General features: G+C 36.3%; 2 protein-coding genes and 1 pseudogene across 4 annotated transcripts; 1 reads left to right on the forward strand and 2 right to left on the reverse strand.

Moving 5' to 3' along the window:
• Positions 1-3,584: 3,584 nt before the first annotated feature.
• LOC103928210 lies at positions 3,585-9,368 on the reverse strand (annotated as a pseudogene).
• Positions 9,369-11,879: 2,511 nt separating this feature from the next.
• Positions 11,880-19,009, forward strand: LOC103928189 (protein phosphatase methylesterase 1). Its single transcript, XM_009337194.3, has 13 exons — positions 11,880-12,084; positions 12,162-12,246; positions 12,334-12,404; positions 12,691-12,805; positions 12,916-12,995; positions 13,443-13,527; positions 13,629-13,709; positions 14,938-15,032; positions 15,185-15,235; positions 15,897-15,977; positions 16,859-16,931; positions 17,037-17,114; positions 18,738-19,009. Exons 1-13 carry the CDS (start codon positions 11,960-11,962, stop codon positions 18,774-18,776), a joined length of 1,059 nt encoding a protein of 352 aa, XP_009335469.2. The 5' UTR covers positions 11,880-11,959; the 3' UTR covers positions 18,777-19,009.
• A 491-nt stretch (positions 19,010-19,500) lies between these two features.
• On the reverse strand, positions 19,501-21,564 carry LOC103928188 (cytochrome c). 3 transcript variants are annotated; one of them, XM_048581553.1, is made up of 4 exons: positions 21,445-21,564; positions 21,247-21,370; positions 20,345-20,478; positions 19,501-19,905 (listed from the first exon to the last, which is right to left on the reverse strand). In XM_048581553.1, exons 2-4 carry the CDS (start codon positions 21,356-21,358, stop codon positions 19,813-19,815), a joined length of 339 nt encoding a protein of 112 aa, XP_048437510.1. In that variant the 5' UTR covers positions 21,359-21,370; positions 21,445-21,564; the 3' UTR covers positions 19,501-19,812. The 3 variants fall into 3 exon arrangements, with proteins under 3 accessions (XP_048437510.1, XP_048437511.1, XP_009335468.1); XM_048581554.1 differs by having other exon boundaries at positions 21,440-21,458; XM_009337193.3 differs by lacking the exon at positions 21,445-21,564 and having other exon boundaries at positions 21,247-21,397.
• Between the last annotated feature and the right edge of the window lie 1,798 nt (positions 21,565-23,362).

Here is a 23,362-nt window from a genome sequence, read left to right on the forward strand (position 1 = left end):
ATGCTGCAAGTACAATATAAATAAAAAATACAGGTTCTGAGGAGTGATAATGGTGGCGAGTATGTGAACTCTGAACTTCGTGCCTTTCTTGATCATCATAGTATTGTTCATTAAACTACATGCCCATACACTCCACAACAAAATGGAGTTGCCGAATGCAAGAACCGTCAACTTCTAGAGGTTGTTCGTGCTTCCTTGCTCAAGGCACATCTCCCTTTATCCTACTGGGGAGAAGCTCTCACTTCAGATGCGTATCTTATTAATCGTGTTCCCTTTCAATCAGTTGATTTTCAGACACCACTTCAAGCTCTTTCTTCACATGTTGATGCTCGTGTAATCCCCAGTCTTCCACCTCACGTGTTTGGCTGTGTGGCCGTTGTTTATCTCCACAAACAGTAGATGAGTAAGCTTGAACCTCGGGTCTTACGATGTGTGTTTGCGGGATATGCCTTCAGTAAAAAAAGATATCAATGTTATCACCCTCTAACAAAAAAGCTGTTTATTACTATGGATGTTGCATTTCATGAACATGAGATGTACTTTGCCAATCCCAATTCTTCACTTCATGGGGATAATCACTAGAAGTTTAAACTCTTTTTTATACAATTCCGGATACAGATATTGTGAATGATTTAGAATTAAGTGGTGATGACTCGGAAACAAGTGGTGATCATTCACAAGAAAATAGTGATGTGAATGACGTTGAATTAAGTGGCAATGTCTTGGAGACAAGTAGTGATCATTCACATGAAAACAATGTTGAAAGCCTTGCAAGGGACGAGTTGACGCCACTAGACAACTCATTGCCTTCCTCACCACTGGACAATCCAGTGCCGCATGTTATCTCACAGTTAGTCTTGCCACTATTGAGCCCTAATGACCACTACGAGTCAACAAATTTTGACCAGAGTCACTGGGGCTAGGCACGGCTTCCTGAACAGCGGGTGTAGCCGCAGCAAGGGAGGCACGACCTCCTGTGAACCCGGCTGCTCCACACTCCTTGGCACGCAATTTTTTCTTTAACTCTGGGAACCAATCAGGCACTCCATGCTTAGTAAAGCATGTATCCTCAGTATGACGGGTTTGTCCACAGAAAGTACACTTCAAATCATCTTTATTTTCTCGGTTGAAGGGACGAGAATTTAAAGATTGATTAGAAGAATTACTAGAACGATTTATACCAGCCGGCCGAGAGATCATTGCCATGGACGGCAACCCTCCTTGATTGTTACTTCTACCCATCATGGTAGCATGTCGTTGAGCTTCACGTCGAACAACAGAAAACACCTCATCAACAGAAGGTAAAGGTTGAGTACGTAAAATATCACTACACACTTTATCAAACACATCATCCAATCCCGCCAAAAACGCGTACACACGATCAATCTGAACTTCTTCTCGAAGCGTCTTGAGATCCACAGCACATACCATCCGGATTGGTCTCCGCTGATCTAACTCCTGCCAAACGGACTTGAGATCAACATAATACACACCAACTGGCCGACCCTCTTGACGGAGTCTGAACGATTTAACCTTTAATTCATAAATCTGAGAAATATCTGACCCATCATAGTAGGTCCGAGCTACCTCTTCCCACACTTCTTTAGCGGTACGTAGGTGAATGAAAAAACCCATAATAGTAGGTTCCATGGAGTTGATCAACCACCCTTTTACTATTGCATTCCCTGTCTCCCATGTCTCATACTCAGCACTAGCCTCAGCCGGCTCCTTGATACTCCCAGTCACAAAGCCCTTCTTACCGCGTCCAGCGATGTGCATCTCCAAAACCTTGGACCAAAGAGGATAATTTGATCCATTTAACTTCACGGTATTGGGTACAGCAGACGCATCACTCTGAATAACGATAGGATTCACGACTTGATTGTTGGTTGAGTTACTGCCCTCTAACTGCATCACGCCACTGCCTCCTGAGTCCATTCGGTTTTGCTCACCAAATCACCAAATCAACCCAAAAAAAAATATACGTACACGCAACCACACCACACAGGCAAAAAACTGTGCAGGACACGCAACCACACCACACACAGACAAAACTGTGTAGAGAACACACCAATACCGTAGAACAGACAAGCAACTGACAAGTGCAGCAGCAGACTGCACAGCAGCAAAGCACGGCAGCAGCAAGGCACAACAATAGACAGAAGCAGACTGCACACACACGGCAACAATACACAGCAGTAATACACAGCAGCATAGCAATACACAGCGGTACCACACCCACACTGCAACACTGTTTTTCTACAGAAGATTTGCAGAAATTAGGTCAACCAAGCACAGCGGAAAAGAAAACTAGGGTTTTTTTGCTCTGATACCAAATAGAACTTTTACCGGAATATCTTTTGTATTACTTATTCTGAAATATATATATATATGTACAAATCTAAGTTCCACAAGGAAACAAAAGCTTTAATACAAACCTACTTAAAAAGGACTCCTATTATTTACATTCCTTTTTTTCCTAATATTGACTCATGATCAACATGTTCTTCCTATGAAATGAAATAACACATATATTCAAACAATTAACCAAGTCATTTTTGTATCCCTTTTCCTAGCTACTTGCCTCATCCCTTAGGGCGACAAATTTTTTATGAGTAATGCTACACTTACCACCTATTTGTAGCATCGTTTGTATCATCTCTCTAATAGAGGTAGGGTCCGTCAACAGATGTGGGTCCTATCTCTATCAGAGAGATGATACAAATGATGGTATAAATATGTAGTAAGTATAGTATTTTTTATTTTTTACAGGCAAATAACTGAAGCGATATATTTGACTCAAACTTTGTATTACATTCCCTTCTAATATACTCTTCAATAGTTCCTCGACGGAATGAGAAACTTATTAAAAAGGAACAGGAAGGGAACACTTGGCCAAAAGGAACATAAAGCTAAACCCCTCAAGGAGAGCAACCGACAAAACTAACTAGTCTTGCGACCGAAAACAAACAAACTAGTCAATGGTTAGGAAGCATATTTGAGTTTCGAAGATAAATGAAGGGACCATGCTAATCGAAAAAAATTATATCGATATTTTTACGAGTTTAGCTCTGCTTGATCAAAACTTTAACTCAAGAGAAAACAATGGTAAGTTTAACTTGGTAACCATGAAAAATTAAGGAAAAGAGAAGATAGAAAATAATATTACGAAGTTGCGTCGGGTCAATAAGCAACATAGGCAATGATACTTAGCAGATCGCCAATGTGACTCAGAATTAATCTAGGTGATTTGAATAATTATTGATTCAATTATATTAAACAATGACCAATCGTAAAACTCAAATCAAGTCACCTACGGCCTACATAGCTGTTTCATGGATTGACAGCAGCAGTAGATAGTTTGAAAATGCTTCAAATAACACACTGGCAGTAGCTATCTTGCTTCTGCATGGCTCAAAACTTGATCTTTGCTGTTAAGCAGATGCGGCTTGAAAATCTAACGGTAACAATCCAAGTTGTCAAGTAAATAATCACAATAGTAGGGAAAATAAAGGAAAGGACTTGGGGTGCACCGACAGTTAAAAACCGACCACATATAAGGAGTTTCGCTGCAGATACTTCTCTTAACTCTCTTCATCTACAAGAATTGTTGATTCATTTCCAATCCCAAGGTCTGTCAAAGTTGCCATTTCATCATCAAGCAACATTGGCAAAGGAGAACCCTGACAATTTAGGTAAAAGATAATTACTGCAGGAGCGAGAAAGTGATTTATACTGGCAATAGATTTCTATTTTTTTGGAGCAATCGTTGTAGCAAGCAATTTTTTAGCTTGAATTACAAGGCAGTGGAGGTAGCAACTGTGCATGCATGGTACTTATTCCATGGACCAATTGAAGATGTTAGCGAGTTAGATTTATTTTATACTGAGGGTAATTTAGAGCTTCTCTTTTGGTTCTAAATATGTTTCGAGTTTTGGAGTGTTTAAATTTGTTAGCAATAAATTTGTCTCTTTCTCAAACAGAGAAGACAGAAGAATGTTCGTGTGTGTGACAACTTTTCCATCAAAAGCAAGTGGTAGTCAACAATGACAAAAATATTGCGTTATAGGGAGAGCGAACCTCTTCTTTGAGAAACAGTTTTAGCTTGATAGACTTCAGCTTGAAAAAACTTTCACAAAGTACTTTTAGCTTTCCAACCTAAGAAAAAATGTGCAGTTTCAAGGATTATACATCCAACACGACAGGTAATTCGAGAGAGAGTGTGTATGGGGGACTATAACTGTTGTGGTGGAAGTTTCTTCACCAATGATGGTTTCTCACCAATAGATGCTCCCACACATTTGAGAGTAATAGCTGCATAATTTTGTAAATTCGTTTGAATGTCATGATTGTTAGTCCACGAAAGAAGCTAATAAAATGTACTAAAGTTCCTACACAGAAGTCCTGAAGACATTTCCTGAGGGCCTGCTGTTCCAACCAATGGCTTTTCATCCTCAATTCCATGAAAAACCTTAAGCTCCGCAAACCTTTAACAAAGCATAGGTTTACGAAAACAGAACTGAATTACTGATTCAAATATCAAGGGATAACATTCTTGGTAGAGATATATAAATATAATGGCATTAATGTCCCAAACCCAAGGCACTCGAATGCACATATTCAAGGGGGCATATGAATATCTAAAGGGAGTTTAGGACAGGTAAATTGTTATGTTTGCCTCAGCTCTCACCCGATCCCTCAGCAATTGTGTTTCAACATGCAAAAATATGGTCATATGCCTAAGCTATTAAAGTATACCCCGCCAATTAAGTAGTTTGGTTAATTCAATGGAGATTTTTATTTTTATTTTTATTTTTTTTTGGTCGAAGAAACATTCTATTAATGTAAGGGAAATTACAATTTGTGAAAGATGGGCCTAGGTCCAAACAAAACACAAAGCCTTACATAAAACAAAGCAAGACATAAAAGATAAAACAGATAAGCAAAGTAGAGCACCAACCCAAAACACAAAGGGAGGCCCATACATCATTAGGCCCATAGGTAGTAATAGCAGAAAAGCAACAAAAACCCTAATCTTCAGCATTCAAAAGACCGTCGTTGCCGCCGCTGCTTCCACAACAAAAAATCTGTGGCCCTAAAAGAAAAAGAGAACTCCAAACCATAAACTAGATATGAGAGTATTGTGCAAAATCCATCCACAAAGAAACAAAGCCTCCACATCCACACCTGCAAGGAAGGTCACAAAACGTAACAGGACGAGAGGGAAGGGCAAAGGGGGTGTGTAAAACACCCTAATTCCGAAAGTGAATCGTTCTACACTTCGCCCAAATTTTCTAGCAAGCCGGTTCGGCAATGGGCTGGGAGGGTTGGGTCTTGTGTCAAAATAGAGCCCAAAACTCCAAGATTTGAATCATGATTATGGGTTGGAAATTAAGAGTGGGAGCAAGAGGAAGGAAGAAAAAATGGGTGAAAAGGTGAGGGGACAAGGGGGAGGCAGTGAGCAGCTTCTGGGTGAGAAGTAGGGAGAGATCTAAGCTGCGATGACCGTCGAAAAGGCATGCCAAGGACCCACAAACCGGCAAAGCCGATTTGGACCAGTGAGAGCCAAAAGAGGGTGGGGGAAAGGAAGAAAGAAGAAAAGGACAGCAAGAAAGATGGTTGTGGAAGGTGTAGGAGGGTGGGGAAGAGGCTAGGAGGAGGAGAGGAGAGGGTGCGCCAGCCCAAGCCATAGCAAGGGCCGGCAGCGCCAGTGAAGCTAGGGTTTGATGCTCTTTCAGAAAGAAAATTTTTGGATAATTCAATGGAGTTTGAACTCACAATTTCAAAAGACAACCGAAACCAGTCAGTTACAGTAATCTGAAACACTGAACTCACAATGCAAGCAACAATGCTCTTGCACAAGAAGTAATGAGTCCACATAAACTGATATAAAGAGAACAAGATACCTGGGATGAAGCCACTGGATATCTTTGGCATTTCCTTGCATTTTTGACATAACTAATCGAACATACCTGCACTCCAATATAATTACAGTTTAAAGAAAATTAATTCACATATGAATCAATTGCCTGCACATAACTTACTTGGGTCCGTTGATAACAAAATCATCCATTCCACAGTCGCCATCAAGACATCATAATTTTGTGAACCAGGATTTTAGGGAATGCTACCGTGCAATAACAACTATTGTACTCCTCATATTATTGTAATTTTGTAAGTTATGCAGTTTATGATCCCTTATCAGTTATTACCAATGTATGCATAGTACAAACGAAACTATATTAAGGTACCGACTGATTTAGTTAACTTTAAAAGAACAAAAGGTAATGCATGCGTTTATGACGAAGGTAAATATTCAGTTCGAGGCTCTCAGAAAGCTATGAATCACTGAATACAACAAATATAATTGATATGCAGAGAGCCTGAACAGGTCCTGACGAATAAAGAAGCAATCTCCTATCATGAATATGCAGGACTACAGAAACCTAAAGGTTCTTCATGAAAGTGTGCATTACTGGTACTACAAAAGCTTAAGGTGACATGAGAAGAATGAGACATACCGAATCTCTGACTCTTTTATTTCACGAGAACTTACCTCAAAGATATGTTAGACACTCAGTATCAGATTATTATATAGGCAAAGAAGAAAATCTGGAGCACATGGTACTTCAAGGTTTGCCTCACTCCCGTTCAACATTTCAACCTTAGCTAAACGGGCGACCAAATCAAATCTTGGGAAACCACCTTGCCCAGGGTCGGCCACTGGATTGTCAGAAAGCCTGATATCCTTTGAAAACAGAAAAAGAAGCAAACCAGATAATATAATGAGATAGGAAATTACCCAAAACATAGATTTGTGCGAATTATATTATGTCAAAGATCAAGAGGAGAAGCAGACTGATTTTACTAACAAAAACTCAAAGAGAAGAAAATAATCCAATAATTGATAAGAACTGAAAAGTTACCCATGTTGAAAGATGTGTGCATCTAGGGGTCGTACCTCTCCCGAGTCTCCACTTTGTTAAGTGTAAGGTTGCGAGTTCAACTCCTAAAAGGATAGGTAGTTGAACCCAACAAAAAGGAATATGTTAAGTTGTTCCTATTATACTTAACAACAAAAAATACAACTTTTCCTTTTTTGGTATCAAACTTCAAATATTAGGCTCAAGTGTCGTGCGAGGAGCAAGCAAGAGAAGAAACAATCCTAATATGGCACAGTGCAGATAGCTCTTTCCTTTTTTCCCTCGGTCGGGTGTAGACTGACCTTGATTATAAACTATAAACTAACTACCAATCAAAATAACCCAATATCTGTACAAGGAAATTGGAAGACGTTGGAGGATATAGAATGGTAATGTAGCTAGAGGACATGGAACAGATAGTATATGTATGTATGTATGCATGCATGCACAATCTACCATCTGCACACTTTTAATTCAATATGGTGAGTACAGGCAGGACCAGGTTCAATTTATATTGCAGAAAAAAGTGCAGCATGCATCTCATTGAAAATCACCGGCCTAATAACATGAATGACGATTGTTGTCATAAAAAATCTTACCCCCAGTTGTGGGAATGAGTTTAGCGAGTCAACAGAAGATCCTCAATGTTGTTGCCTCCTGGAGCATATAATGAATAAGCAATAAATCACTACACAAGTAGCAAGTGAAGGTTGCATGAGGGCTTATAGAAAAGTTGTGATAAGTTGCCAAGAAGAAGGCAACGCAAATTTTGAAATGGCTTATGGTTTTTCTGGGGTGATTCATAACCATTTAGTAGTTCATGCATCATGCCATCATCAGACTCGGTTCAAATTGTTATTGCTCAAATGAAGCTGCTCCGAGCTGGATGAATAAAACACTTTGTTAAAATTGTAAAGAAAATACAGCAACATCAGAACCGAGGAGCATTTTTCCCTTGTAGCTCTTTTTCTACTCAAAGCATTTACCAACCAACTTGCTAGCATCCTATGATGTCTTTATTTTTGGCAGAGGTCAATAACCTGAACTAGAAATTTTATACCTCCTGCCAACGGGTGTGAGATAGAGGTTTCCTGAATCCTAACAACCTCTACACTACGACCGGACCACTGTTTTTAAGAGTAAGAATTGTACCCGCTCAACCATCAGAAGATGACTTCTACCATCATGCTACGGAGTAAGTAATAGCCCGGCTAACCACAAAGTAGCTCATGCACAAACTTATACTATAAGGGCAGCCCCAAAAAGATGTAGATAAATCTCTCTTTCCATCATAAAGCCAAGACATCCCAAAACCTACTTCAAGTTCTATACTAATTACTGTTGGGGAAGAAAAAACAAATTCTTGCTAACCTTTTTAGGTGAGAAAGTTTCAAGATTTCATTCCAATCAGCTATACAGTTGTCTTCCAGATTCAGAAGTTGCAAATAATCAAATCCCTGAACTGCAAAAGATGATGCAGTCTGGCAAAGAAAGAAGACAAAAGCATAGTTAATTATACGGTCAAAATGCACTAAGTTGTTTGAAATATATATGTGCAATTAAGAAGAAAACCTCGCGTAAAAGAAAAAAAAATTGAAACCCCTAAATTTTTTCGTTAAGAGAATGAGATAATGATTTGAGATGAGCCTACCATTGCATATTTTTCTTTCCTATTTACAGATTTAACTACTCGTTCATAAAGATTTTGGATTTTGTAAAGCCTAACTGAGCTTGTAATGTATTCCAACATTCTGTCATTTTTTTTTCGTTTCAACTTTTACATTCTGAAAATAGCAGTGTCAGATCATACCCTATTCTCAGGTAGCTGGTACTCTATTCCATTCTAAGTAACACACATACAAGCATGCATTCATACACAAATACGTAATTAGATGTTAATAGGTGTATATATACAAAAAAAAAAAAAAAAGAAAAAAGATCACCTACAAGGCGCTGCCTGATGTTGCAATGTCATTCATCGTCCCATTGATCACCTGTGAAATCAGCAGACAGATGACATTGTGCAGGTGAAAACTCCTCTATACTTATACACATCATATACATACACATATATAGCATAATTATAACACCGGTAGAAGTTATGACAACGATATCAAACACATGTAACCTAACTTATTTGTCACGTTAGCTCAAGTTACTAAATGGACATAAAACAAGCACCAAGAGTTCAGACGGCACACCTTTATTGTGCTTATTTTATTCCCCATAAGATGTTCTTCAATGTCTGGCAAAGAATGTTTGAGTATTTCAACCTGTGACATTGAACAGACGATGTGTAGCTATTTGATATAGAAAAGCAAATAGTAAAAATAATCATTAGCGAACTAAATCCAAGACAACGCTGCGATTGATCTGTAGCTTGCACATGCATGAACTCGCCAGGGTCGCTGCGTATAACCACACCAGCACCTCGAAGCACCCCATGTTCGAATGTAAGCATAAGGCTATGAGTATTTAGGCAGGCCATTATAATTCATTTGGATGCTTAAAAATCAGTTTATGGTTTTATTGAAGCAATTGGTTGAATTATTTGTGTTACTTAAATTGTTTAAGTAATGAGAAGGATCCTATTAATTATATCGCTTATTCTAATTAGTCATTCATTGTATTGGAATGATTTTTAGTTAATATAGCTGTTATTAACTTATACTTAACTTGGTTGTGTTAAGTATGGCCTAGATAAGTGGGAGCAAATTGGTTTGGTTTTGCTATATTGGTTCGCATAATTACAAAGTGCAAATTAAGTTTGTTGTGACTTTTGAGTTAATTCTGCGAGGTAACAGAAAAGATTCTTTAAGTTCAATACTTTAAAATGCATAAGTAAGTTGGATGTGAGGTTAAGCTTTTGTTATCCAGAAGATTTGGTGATATGATAAAGCTGTTGATTGATATAGTTGTGCTATTCATACAATTATGAATAATTTTATGTTGACAGCCCTATTGTCAAGAATGTTTGGTATTTTTTATATCAATTTTGGTCTATATGAGTGGGAGTATACTTCTTGGTTTACTCTTGAGCGTAGATACATTGCTATGAACATGAACTGGACATTGTGATTTGTAAGTTAAATATGTATGTTGTGTTGCAGAGGCAATTATAAATTTAGTGTTTTGGTTTATGTGAGCTGGTTGTGTCTATGTACTAGTGTGTTGAAGAATGACTTATGTGATCACCTTTAAATTGAATTTGAGATGATTATTCACTGTTATGAATCATACTCAAGTGGGAGAATGTTAAAGTATGAGTGTGATTCATACGGTTTGGTAATAATCCTTGTTGTCTCAGATTACTATAAAGAAGTCTTAATATGTTTATGAGAGTTAATTCGACTATGGTTTGGATTGAAACTCTGTGTTAATAAGCTTAAGAATAGAACTCGTACAAGGATTTGGTCTTGTATTCTTATAGGGTAATCCAAATTTTGTAGTATAAAAACCACAAGCCCCTGCTCTCACAAATATATGCTCTTATTGTTCCAATTACCTATATTTTATGAAAAAATTAGTATTAGGTTCCTAATTTTTAATGTTCATTGATTAAAACCTTATCAATTTAATGAATTAGATGTAAGTTACATAACTTTTATAATAAAAATTAGTAACCGATTTAGAGTTTTAATACTTACACCCTTATTAAACTCCTAATTAATTTTCAATTCCAACATGTCCAAAAAATAAAAAATAAAATTAGAATAAGTTTGTACCCATTAAATATTTATAATAAAAATTAAAATTTTTTAATCTTATATGTACACATTCTTAAATATACCAATTTGTTATATGAAAAATGTACCCTTTTTTTAATATAAAATGTAACCATTTTTTATATAAAATTCATTCAATCTTTTCTCTAATCTATTTTTTAAACTTATAAGGGTACATTCTATTTCGTTGAATTGAGAATGTATCCATGTCTAGTTAACAGAAGAAATTTAATAATGTTATTAAGCCTAATATCTTTTTTTTTTTTTAGTCTTTGAATAACGTACCCATGTTTTGGTACAATAATTTTTTGGTTAGTTTTTATGAATGTATCCATGTATATATATATATATATATATATACACACACACACACACAAAAAATATATTGGAGAGTATAATTCATCTTTAATATTTTTAATCCCATAAATTATGGGTTTTATTTAAAATTTCATTAATATAAATAACTAGAAATTTCACTTTTATTTTAAAAATATAATAACCTACATAGAAATACATTATTACATTAATATCAGGGACTTCGATAAAAAACTAAAAAGCACAAGGGTTTTAGTAAAAAAACATTAGTAGTTAGAGAACGCATCCAAAGCGTCCCATATTTTATAATAATGTTAAGTTGATTAAATTTGTAGACTAAATTTGTAAATTAAGTGATGTGTCACTAATAATAAATAAGCACGTTGGATCAAACTTAGTAATAATCCAATTATCAACTTCTATGTCATTTAGTTTATAAAATTTTGTCATTTAGCATTACCCTTAGACTAATTTTGTAAATTTGTAAACTAAATGATATAGAAGTTAATTATTGGATTATTAAGCATTGATAAAGATACTCATTTTTATCAGTGACACATAATTTAGTTTGCAAATTGTCTACAATTTTAGTCTTATGCTATTTATAAATCATGTAATCTATCACTAATAAAAAAATAAGCGCGTTAATTAATACTTAAATAATAATATAATTATCAAAATCACTTCAATTTTTTTATAAAATATTATTTAAATAGATGATCTGCCTAATTTCAACTTAATTGAGCTCAATTAAGGAATTTTTTTTTTAATTTAAAAACAAAAATTAAACTAAGGTGAAAGTTGATAACCACAATTCTAATTTCTAAACTTGACTCATTTTATTTTTATTTTTATCAAGTTTGTAAGACAGGGTTGAAACTGTAAAAACCGGAGAAAACAATCAGTCACCGGCGCATCGAACGGAGAGTTGGGTCTTGCCCGGTTTTCATTTCGTCCCACACTGACACCTCACCGATCGAATCGATCTTTGCAGCCATGGATTCTTCAAACCTCACCTCGCTTCCGGAGGACACACTCGAAGACGACCAACAACAACAACCGCCACCACAACCCCGACCTCTCTCTGCCTTTGCCGCTCGTCCCGATCGCCCTCCCACTCAGTGAGTTTCAAATTTCAACTTCTGGGTCTCGAGAGCTTCACAGTTCAATGTTTTTTCACATGCTGTTGTTGTTGCAGGACTAGTTCAGAAAAGTACTCAGCTTTGGATTGGAAGGAGTATTTCGACACAGAAGATGATATCAGCATTCCGGATTCGCCTGATGTGAGGATGTCTGTGTAGAATTTTGGATTTTCTGATTCCGCTACGTGTTTATGATCTTCCAATGTGGTTACCCTTTTGTTGTTTCAGGTTTTTCATGTATACACGGCAGGAACGGAGGGACCAGTTGTTTTCTGTCTGCACGGAGGTGGTTACTCAGGGTATGTTTGAATGATTATTTGGTTTTTCAGGTTTCAGTTGTTCAGGTTGAGCTGAAACATCTGTTATAATAAACTCAGGGAAGTTTGAAAGTAATCACATTTTGTTGTAATAAACTCTTTTTTGTGGTTTACTTAATTTGAATAAGCCCATAGTTTCATGAATATTGAATGCTAACATTTTCCCACGCATCTGTTTAAGTTTGATCGGCACATTGTATTTATTTTTATGCTTGGATACTTTGAAAATCTGTTATGCTATGGTAGATTACATGATTTATTTGCGCAGGCTCTCATTTGCCTTGTCAGCAAATAAAATTAAGGAGAAAGCTCGGGTGGTTGCCATGGACTTGAGAGGACATGGAAAATCAACTACCGAAAATGATACCGATCTTTCTATTGAGGTAAAGGCGGTCAAAATTGGATTGTTAAACGTAAATTATGATTTGCTCTTCTAAGCTGTGATTCCTCTGTAAGTATCCAGTCAACTAAATGGTAGTTCTCTTATGTGCAGACTATGTGCAATGATGTTGTAGCTGTTGTGAAAGCAATGTATGGAGATTCCCCTCCTGCAATTGTGCTTGTTGGCCACAGGTTGTAGTTTTTTAATGATTTAGTTTCCATTGAAATTTTCGTAGTACATTACCTTTAGTTCCAGCGTGTGTCTTGAGAGAAGTGAATTTAACACTTACTAAATGTATAAAAAAGATCTCAGTAATCAATTTGTGGGTTTTCTCTGTTTGACGACTTACATTACCACATTTATGGAGTACTCCTGATGTTTTGGGCTTGAAAGCACGAAACATATAAGCTCCGTTCATCATCATTAATCTGTAGCTGATTATCATAATACTGCTATCGGTTGCAGGAATAGACAATTGCATATTATTGGTGAATTTTTTGTAGAAGAGCATATCAATGCCCAATTGCATTTTCTTAAGCTTTATTTACTAATTTTTTTTAACTTCCATGAATCTCTAAGGATACCCGGTGTTCCTAATTTTCACATTAATCATTGCTGACTTATATCACTGTCTACAGTATGGGAGGGTCAGTTGCTGTGCACATCGCTGCAAGGAAAGCATTGTCTAGTTTGGCTGGGCTGGTTGTTGTTGATGTTGTAGAGGTTTGGTTACTGACAAATTAGTATCTCAGATCTGTTTGAGACTAGTTGCCTTTAGTGGCATACATGCAGTCAAATTACACTGACATTTGTGAACATTTCAGGGTACAGCTTTGGCTTCATTGGTTCATATGCAGAAAATCCTATCAGGCAGGGCGCAGCATTTTTCAAGCATTGAAAAAGCGGTACCTACAATGTCTTGAAACCCTAATAATTCCTGACTTTTGTTTACGTTCTAGTGTGCTTGAGTGGCATGAAGCACAATTTTGTTCAAAACTTGCACTGCAATTAGGGCATCACACTAGAAGATGAACAAATTAACACAAAGATTCTTAATGCCAAGATGCACAGATGTAAATGTGATCAAGGCATTATGGCTTTTAAAGGAATATATCAAAGGGCACCCTTGAACTTAGGGGTCAATACCAATTTCTTCTTGGGCTCCGGTTTGATTAATGTAGAGCCTAAACATTAAATCTTCCTGCCAACCAAATCCATTCAATTACATTTGTGCAATTTTTTTCTGACTTTCCAGGAAAAAAAAAATGTTAGATTAATGAATTAAAAACAAAAAGACTTAAACTTTTAAGAACTCAAAACTAACGTGAGTTCCACATCCACTGTTGCACATTAGTCCTACGGTGCAGATTATTATTCCAACAACTGGTTCTAAAACCGGTTTCTGCAAACACATCCTCTACCATAAATGTAGTCCATTCCAGTCCCATTGAATATGATTGGACTTAATCATGTTCTTGTGGTGATCACCTTTGTCAACTTTTACAGACCTTTCATTTGATTTCATCTTGTGGCAATGCTGATGGTGCTGCGGATGTCAGTGCCAGCAGTTCCTAGGCTATGTAGGGCATTGGAGGATACCAGTTTTATTGTTTTATTTGCTAATTACCATTTTTTCCATGGAAAAACACGAGCGTGTTACATTCATAATGATCTATTAACAGATTTGGTTGAGGAAAAGGGCATTTTGAAATTTTACTTAGTTTAGGGGAAACAGTGGTCAAATTAAATGTAAAGGTTAGCATTCTCTTAGCACCAAAGAGAAAAAGGTTAAACATGGACACTGGAATTGGCCCCAAACTTCAAGGAGGATATTGAAGTTTCCCCTTCTGTTTTATCGTGGACTTTACTCTTAAAATTACATTTTTTGCTCGTTTGGTATGCCTGGCTACAATGTGAAGTAAAGCTATTTAAAATCCATGGACGATCATAAGCATTTATTATACTTTTTCATGTTCAAGGGAAGTAAAGTAATGTGGAATAAAATTGTTGGGCAAACAAGGAAAATGGAATTTGTCAGAACCAAATGGCTTCCTTAATATACATGTTGTTATGAAAATGGTAATGGACGGGGATGAGTTGTTGTGCCGAAACTGAAAATTTATTCCTTTGTAGATTGAATGGAGTGTGAGGGGAGGTTCTTTAAGAAACATTGAGTCTGCTCGGGTGTCAATACCTTCCACATTAAAGTATGATGATTCAAAGAAATGGTAAGTATTTTAGTAACTGCTCTTTTAAAATTCCTGTTAGCAAATTCTGATAATTTATCCACTCCCATGATCCATTGTTGTATTCCTTTAGTCAAGTCTCTGTTAATCTTAGTCCTGTACATAACAGGCACAGTTTTGGTATTGTTCTGCAGTTACATATATAGAGCACGACTTGAAGAAACAGAACAATATTGGAAGAGCTGGTATGTTCAAACTACTTGTTAATCCATTTAAAATTTGGCAAATGGTCAGGGTCCATGTCACTACATGTTGTGCGTATTTCAGTTGAAACCAGACTTGCCGGCATCTATGTAACATTTATGGGTTGGAACATTTCATTCTGCATACTTGTGTACAGTTTTCTTGTTTGGTTGCTGCATCAAGAATGTAGCATGGCTTGCTTCTTGTTACAACCTGTTCATATGACTGATTCAGGGTGCTTCTGTAGGAAACACTTTCAGTAGAAGCATTTAGGAAATTTCTATAAAAAATCACCTGGTGCTTCTCCTGAAATCACTGAAAGTGCACAACTTAGAAAGCATTTTAAAATTTCTATTAAAGGCTATCAAAAATACTTTTGGCTATCTGAAAGCTCTTTTAGAACTTCGAGAAGCCTTGCCGAACAGGCCCACATACCAATATTGTTCAGATTTACACTAGTTGGGTTTGGATAGAGGAGTTAGAGATGTAAATGAAACTGCATCACTTTGAGCTATCCTTATGTCTCATAATATTTGATAGCCATGGTAGCATAGTGATAAAACTCATTTAAGTATCATACATGGAGATGCTTTTACTCATTGTGATTGGTTTGACTTTTGTGTCATAAATCATTTCCTGTTGAATATATTTACTCAAATACAGGTATGAAGGCCTTTCAGAAAAGTTTTTGTCATCTCCCGTTCCAAAGATCCTGCTGTTAGCTGGAACAGACCGACTAGACAGGTTCTTTCCATTTGACTTGCCAGAATAATCTGCTCATATAGTTTAAATGAAATCATTTTCTTTGATAAAAAGTATCAGTATGATGCTGTCTAATCATATCGATTTTGTGATGACACAATCTTTAGAGATGTTCTATGTTATCACACTTTGACTGTTTGCAGATGGTATGCACATTAACACTTTTATGGCATGCATAGCGGTTTATGATTTGGGTCCCACTATAGGTTTAATTTTTGACACGTGACAAACTAGGAAAGGAAATCTTCATGAATGGGAGGGCATCTACTTTTAACGTTTTGCATACACACAAACAGATAAGCAATTTCCTCACATTGTCTTACCAAGAGGAATTGTGTAATTCATAAAGTGTATTTTTGGGTCGAAAAAGAGAAAGATTTGAGGTTTGTTGAAACTTGTATACAAGTGTGTTGGAAAATTTCATAAATTACTGAAACGATTGTAATTTCCCTTTTTTTCGTATTAAAATAAAAAAAATGTGGAAAACCTTCAAGTCCATATTTGTGATATTGTCTTGTCAAATGCTCTTATTGGAGTTAAGTATCCACTTTATTTTGCATGCTATACGCGGTATTTGATTACACAATATTTTGATATTACTTGCTGCTATGTGACTATCCTTGTGTAAACATATCATACAAACACAATGTTATAGCACTGATCAGCTGGTTAGGTAGATAACCTTATATTTGTGAACTGCGTGTAAGTGATAAATTTTGGCACTTCCATGCTAATGGAATATTTCTATTTCCTTGGTTATCTTTTGTGTGTGCTTGCTTGCTATGATCTAATTTATTTGGGTCAAGAACCATGACTGCTTTCAAGGAATGATGTAGGCTGGGTTTTTCTTTCTTTTGTTGCAGAGCTCTGACAATTGGCCAAATGCAAGGGAAGTTCCAAATGGTTGTCATCAGACATACCGGGCATGCCATACAAGTATGTATTCTGTTTATCTTCCATGGATTTTTTTTGTCTTCTAAAAAATTACTCTTTATAATCCGTAGAAGCTAACTAGAGCTTTGATGTCCCATATTTTTGCAGGAAGATGTTCCTGATGAATTTGCAATGCTAGTAACTAATTTTATATCCCGTAATCGCATAGGCCCTCGTGGAGTTGAGGTATGCACATCCTGATAGAAAGTATAATTTATAATTATAACATATGGAGATATGTTGTATTTGGTATTTTTGATTCGTGAAACTCTTCTGATTCCTTCAAAATTCAGAGTCCCACCCTTAAATACGTTCGTCCAGTCCAGGAGCCACATATGGACACTTTTTAGCCCTTAGCTAACCACCATCTAATGGTTGTGAATACGTCTGACGTTCAGAAAATAAATTAATAAATAATTTTCTTTGTACGAGAGAATGCTCTACATGTGAATCTCCCTCTTCCTCTCATTTGACTCAACTCTCCTCTTCCTCAAATCACCTACACTTACTCTTCTCTCTTGGACTCTTCCCTTCAAAACCATCCAAGAAACATAGGCTTCAGAATGAAAAACAATAGGATAGCTTGCTTAGGTCATACAAAGAAGGACAAAGTGCCGTTGGCTGCTCTTAGTTACATACTCAAGACTGACGTTTAAGCTGCTACAAACACTGCAATTAATGGCAATGCTTCTATCCGCAGACATTTACTTAGGCTATATCCTTTTTCTTAGGACCAAGAAACTCTTATAAGCATAGGAAATGCTAATTGGTTACATCAAGGCTCATCTTTAAGTCCTTACCTTTTTGCATTGATAATGGATGAGTTAACGGGACATCTTCAAAATTATATTCCTTTGTGTATGCTTTTCACAGACGATATAATGTAGATGAAACTTAATGAGTAAATGCGAAACTTAACCTTTGGAGAGAAATGTTGGAATCTAAAGGTCTTCGCCTAAGTCGGTCAAAGATAGTATATGGAGTGCAAGTTCAGTGCGAACAGAGGCTCAAATAACTTAGAGGTGAGGATTGGAGATCAGGAAGTACCAAATAGTGACCACTTTCGCTACCTAGATTCTATCTTGCAAAGGAACAGAGAGTTGGATGGAGACCTCAACCATAGAATACAAATTGGATGGATGCATCTGGTGTGTTGTGCGACTGTCGTATGCCACTAAAGCTTAAGGGAAAATTTTATAGGACGGCAATAAGGCCAGCAATGCATTACAACATGGAATGTTGGGTGGTGAAGCACCAACACGTACATAAAATGAGTAGCGAAGATGAGAATGCTTCGTTGGATATATGGGTAAATGAGAAAGGATAAGATTAGGAATGAGGATATTTGAGGTAAAGGAGGAGTAGCCAAAATTGAAGGAAAGATGAGAGAAAATCGGTTACAATGGTTTGGACATGTAAAACCAAGGCCTACTAACGGTCTGATTAGAAGATGCAACTACGAGACAAAGGTTCAGGGCCGAAGGGGTAGAGGAAGATCTTTAAAGAGACTCTAAGAAAAGAATTGGAGTACTTGAATCTAATAGAAGACGTGACACAATACCAAGCGCAATGGCGTTTTAGGATTTATACAGTCGACCCCATTTAGTGGAAAAGACTTTGTTGTTGTTTTATTTGACGAAATTCGTATAATATGATGCATAAAAAATGGGAATTTGCAGGTTCATATCTATTTTAATAATGATCAACTGATGCTTAGGTCTCTTTTTGGTACTAAATCGTGCCATGTCCTTTGAGGTATAATTTATGGGTCTGTTTGCCGGCGTTTTAACATCATATGTTGTGTTGCAGATTCCAGGACTCCGTCGGCCATCCCAGCCCAAACCTTGAATCAAAAGTTCCGCGAATCAATAGTGGCTTTCGGGTTCTATTTGCATTTTTCTTTTGGGGAATGTTGTGGGAAGGCATCTCAATTGACAAAAATGATAATCGTCACTTGAGTTACAGATGTATAGCAGTTAAGGAAATGTTTGAAGTGTGGGTTTAGAATAAAGCAATTTTCGAGCAAAGACATTAGAAACCGGTAACATTCCTTCAGAAATAAAAGTGCGATTTCTAGCAAAGAAGCTAATCTGCATGCTATTTTACTTTTGTACATTCAATGGGTGAAAACGCAGAAGTCGAGTTCTCAATTTTCTCACTTATACTGCATGCTATTTTGCTCTTGGACAGTGTGCTCAAGTACCTTGAACCCAGAGGCATGTGGGTCAAAGTGCGCACAACGAGGTCATGCGTTGAGCACAGAGCGAGCGATTTCTTTTCCTTTCAGTGAAATGCTGTGCGTGTGAGTTGGTATTATAATCTAGTAATATTCATATTTTCTCATAAGTGAGGTTTTAAGTTCGATACTCGCCAAAGATGAATTTTGACCATATTATTACTAGCCTATTATGAAACTCAAGCAACTACTATACTCCTTTAGTGTAAATAGTTTGTTCAAAAAAAAAAAAAATCATGCATGTAAACGTCGATTTAGAGCCTAACCTCCCTTATTTGAGAGAGCAACGGGTAAAATATTGACCCAAGCAAACAAATTAAGAGTGACCAGCAAGAGTAGCGACCATTATAAGTTGTTGCTACACACTTTACGAATGTAGCAGTAAATTTATCATCAGGAAAACTGGCATTTTGGCCAAATTCACAGGATATAGTCACAGCTTCTAAATTGAATTGAATGTTGCGTTGCCAATTACAGCAACCTCTTCCTACAAACACAAAAAGCAAGCTAGACATGCAAACAAGAATTGCAGACCCGAACGGCCCTTTTAAGATTTATTGGCAAAAAAATAGTACTATCCGCCTTGTGTGAAGTTACCACCTCCATATACTGCAAAATGGGAATCGAGGACTAGGAAAATGCAAAGGTTTAAGCAGTCGATTGCTTCAAATATGCAATGAGATCAGCACGGTCCTGTGGCTTCTTCAGACCAGGGAACACCATCTTAGTTCCGGGAATGTACTGCATAACAACAATTACACCGGATCAGTCTACAATATGGATTGTCCGCATCAATGAACTATCACTACCTAACACATGCAACGGGATCCTACATCATCTACACAGAACCTGAAATATCATGAAACGTTCTAAGATCTTGAAAGAACAATGAATTTACGTAGAATTATAAATGAAGAGATAGTCGCAGTCTAAGAATAAAAGAGTGCTGATGTTCAGACCCATACACTTCCACCCGTCCTTTTATGTGAGAGGTACCACCTATACACATTTTATGCACCGTGTATATCTCAACTATTTTTTTTCTATCACTGAGCTCACCTACATGTCAGCATGAATGATTGATAGGTGATGATCTATGTCTATCTCTAATGCTAGTATGAACCTAGCTCTAAGAAATCGCGTCAGTCATGAGGAACAACAAATAGAGAAAATTGCATACCTTCTTGGGGTTCAACAAGTAATCATACAAGGTCTTTTCCTCCCAAATCACAGCCATGTTCTTGTTAGCAGCAGAGTATGAGTATCCAGCACCTGTACCAGACTGCCTCCCGAAAAGTCCATTCAGATTAGGTCCTGAAAGTTTTAACAATCGAAAGTTAACAACTTTAATAAACTCAAATTGAACTGAAACTTAGCAAATAATGCATGTAGAAATCCAATAGATTGAAAAACAGAGCAATCGAGCTAGTTCGCATAAACGCCAAAGTATAAACACAAGATCATACAATCACCAAGCTCGTCACATCAATCTAACGAATCATATATAGTGCCCCTATATACTGAGTAGCATCAAAACTTTCTATATATACAAAATCCCAGAGCATAGATACTCCTAAAGATCTAACATAACTTTTCCTCCCACAAGTTGCGAATTAACAATCATAGAAACGGAAAGGAAAGTTGATGAATTTATGAATTACTTGCACAAACACAAATAACTTGTAACCGAAATCCAAAAATCAAATACAAGAAAGGAAGATTGATAATATTAGACCAATCATTTTAAACCTAAAAACTGCTAGAACCACTCATTTCCGATGGTGTAAACCAACATCAACTGAAATCCTCGCTTTCGTCAATTTTCTCAGAAACCGAACAAAAAACTATATAAATTGGAAACACGAATAACCCAATAACGAAATCGATCAGATCGGGCAAAGATCAATCCGTAATCCAAACAACCAAATCGAAACAAAAATCAAAATACACAAATCCGAAAACCAAATGCAAATAAGGAGCTACAATTGTCAGTTACAAACAAGATCAAGAAAATAATCCAAATCAATCACCAAACAAAAAGGAAAAACGAGGTTTGGTGAGCGAGAGAGATGATAAGATTACCCTGCTTGTGACCGGCGCCTTTCTCGACAGTATGGCACTGGGCGCACTTGGTCTTGAAGATTTTCTCTCCGGTCTTTGCATCTCCGGGTGGAGCTTCGGCGAACGACGCCATTTCCCGAGAAATCTGGAGAGAGAGAGAGGTTAGGGTTAGGGTTTGCAGACGAGAGATTTTGATTTGGTCACAGAGGCGCACCGCACCCAACGTTCTCCAATTTATTTATTTTCCGCAGATTCTTCCTGACGAAGAAGCGTGGGAAACGTGCTGTGCCGCAGGCCCAAAGGCTTTAGACGGGGCGAGTGGACCAGATTCTTCTTTGCCCCTCAGGCCTTTTCACATTGAGCGAAAAAGGGCGAGTCTTCCGACGGAATGCACTTTTCCCCGCACCGATAAATTCGATGTGCCGTTGCTATTTTTTTCCAATTCAGGATTATGTTTACATAGTATTACGGTTTAATAATATTTTTTTTATTTATAAATGAAAATGTCTTAAATTTGATTTTCTTTAAAAACGAATTTGAACTATATTATTGCTAAGTAGACTAAATTTTTACATCAAATTTGCAAACTAAATGATGTGGTAATTGATGATTAAATTATTACTTAAGCGTTGATTAACGTGTTTATTTTCTATTAATGATACATAATTTGGTTTGTAAATTTAATTTAAAATTTGATATTCCTAGCATTATCAATTTAGAATTGAGTTCGGTATCATTTGAACTTTGTTATATATAGAAATTGAAAATGTTCTGTTTAGTTTTTCATTTGCTTTATTTGTGTTCGGGTTATCTACCAAAAAAAAAAAAAATTCTTTGAGAAATTTTATTTGAAATGAAATCTCTTTCTACACCCAACTTAACCTTTAAATGTGAATTGTCTTCTTTACTCTATTTTTATAATTACCATTAAATACAAAATGAAATTAACAATAAAACTAAAATTTATCAATAAACACATATTCAATAATCAAACATTTACCATAACGCAATCATTTTCGAACGTTCTATTTGGCTAAAACCCTAAGCCGAGAGCAAGCTCTTTTTTTTACGAATGAATGGTAACTTTGAAGTTTTGAACCTTTCAACTAAGTTATGAATTGATTTATATAAACAAATGAACCCTCGTACACCATTGAAGGCTAGTGAGCCAAATAAGTAGTTTTATCATGCCCTATATGCTGTTGTAAAATTGCTTGTCTAAAGCTGTAGTTCATTCTATATATAAACGAATGAACTCATTTCAATTAAGAGCTGGATGTGGTCAGCAAAAAATATGAAGCAAAAGGATGGTTTCATTATGGATGATTCAATCTAGTAGCCTTATCGCAGTAGCACCAGATTCAAACCGCTAAGGGAAAATGACAGACCGATAGTAGAATGTCAGATGAGGGAACATATGTTTTGATTTTGAGTTTTTTTTATAAATTGGTGTAAAAATAAATTTACATTATGAGGGTAGTTTAGAAAGTAAACTAGGGTTTAAAGAGATATTAATAGCTTAATTGGAAATAAGATGGATGTAGAGAGTAAGCTGGGTGTAAAGAGATGTTATATAGGTTCGAATAAAATTATCCATAATCATTTGGCTCATTTACATGAAACTTTTATTAGCACTTTAAATTTTTTATATTGCCTATTTATAAGTGTATTTTTCTTTTTGAATATAAAAAATTTAGAGTTCAAATGAGAATTTTAAAGTGCTAATAATAATTATTTATTTATATTCAAAATTTTATTTTTATTTATTTTTATTTTTTTAACATCTGTTTTTCAAACTTGACAAAGGATGATTAGAGAAATGCTTTTGCAAATTTTGGTTCAACGAAGAAGAATTGAGGAAAAAGTAGGGAGAGTTTCACCCAGCTTATCCCATGTTTATTAAGTTATACGGAAGAGGATCCTCTCTAGATCTATTTTGTAGGGATCTACGTTCTAACCGTTCATCATACATTATGCAACAATCTTCGTCAGAAGCTATTGTGTTTAATTTTAAATTAAAAAAAGTCAAATAATTTTTTACCTCATGATATACGATAAATAACTAAGATGGGGAATCCCCAGGATCTCTATAAAGTAAATCCGAATGGGATCCAATTCCAAGTTACACCACCTAACT

The sequence above is a fragment of a genome, unplaced genomic scaffold (genome assembly GCF_019419815.1).
Source record: "Pyrus x bretschneideri cultivar Hongxiangsu unplaced genomic scaffold, Pyrus_bretschneideri_v1 Contig17, whole genome shotgun sequence".
NCBI lineage: Eukaryota > Viridiplantae > Streptophyta > Magnoliopsida > Rosales > Rosaceae > Pyrus > Pyrus x bretschneideri.

Excerpts from the sequence above, each read along its gene's own strand:
- LOC103928189 (XM_009337194.3), top strand. The coding sequence starts at position 11,960 with ATGGATTCTTCAAACCTCACCTCGCTTCCGGAGGACACACTCGAAGAC. Across the intron at positions 12,247-12,333 it reads GCATTCCGGATTCGCCTGAT|GTTTTTCATGTATACACGGC; the intron begins GTGAGGATGTCT and ends TTGTTGTTTCAG. Across the intron at positions 12,806-12,915 it reads ATACCGATCTTTCTATTGAG|ACTATGTGCAATGATGTTGT; the intron begins GTAAAGGCGGTC and ends TCTTATGTGCAG.
- LOC103928188 (XM_048581553.1), bottom strand. The coding sequence starts at position 21,358 with ATGGCGTCGTTCGCCGAAGCTCCACCCGGAGATGCAAAGACCGGAGAG. Across the intron at positions 20,479-21,246 it reads AGGCGCCGGTCACAAGCAGG|GACCTAATCTGAATGGACTT; the intron begins GTAATCTTATCA and ends TAAAACTTTCAG. Across the intron at positions 19,906-20,344 it reads ACTTGTTGAACCCCAAGAAG|TACATTCCCGGAACTAAGAT; the intron begins GTATGCAATTTT and ends GTTGTTATGCAG.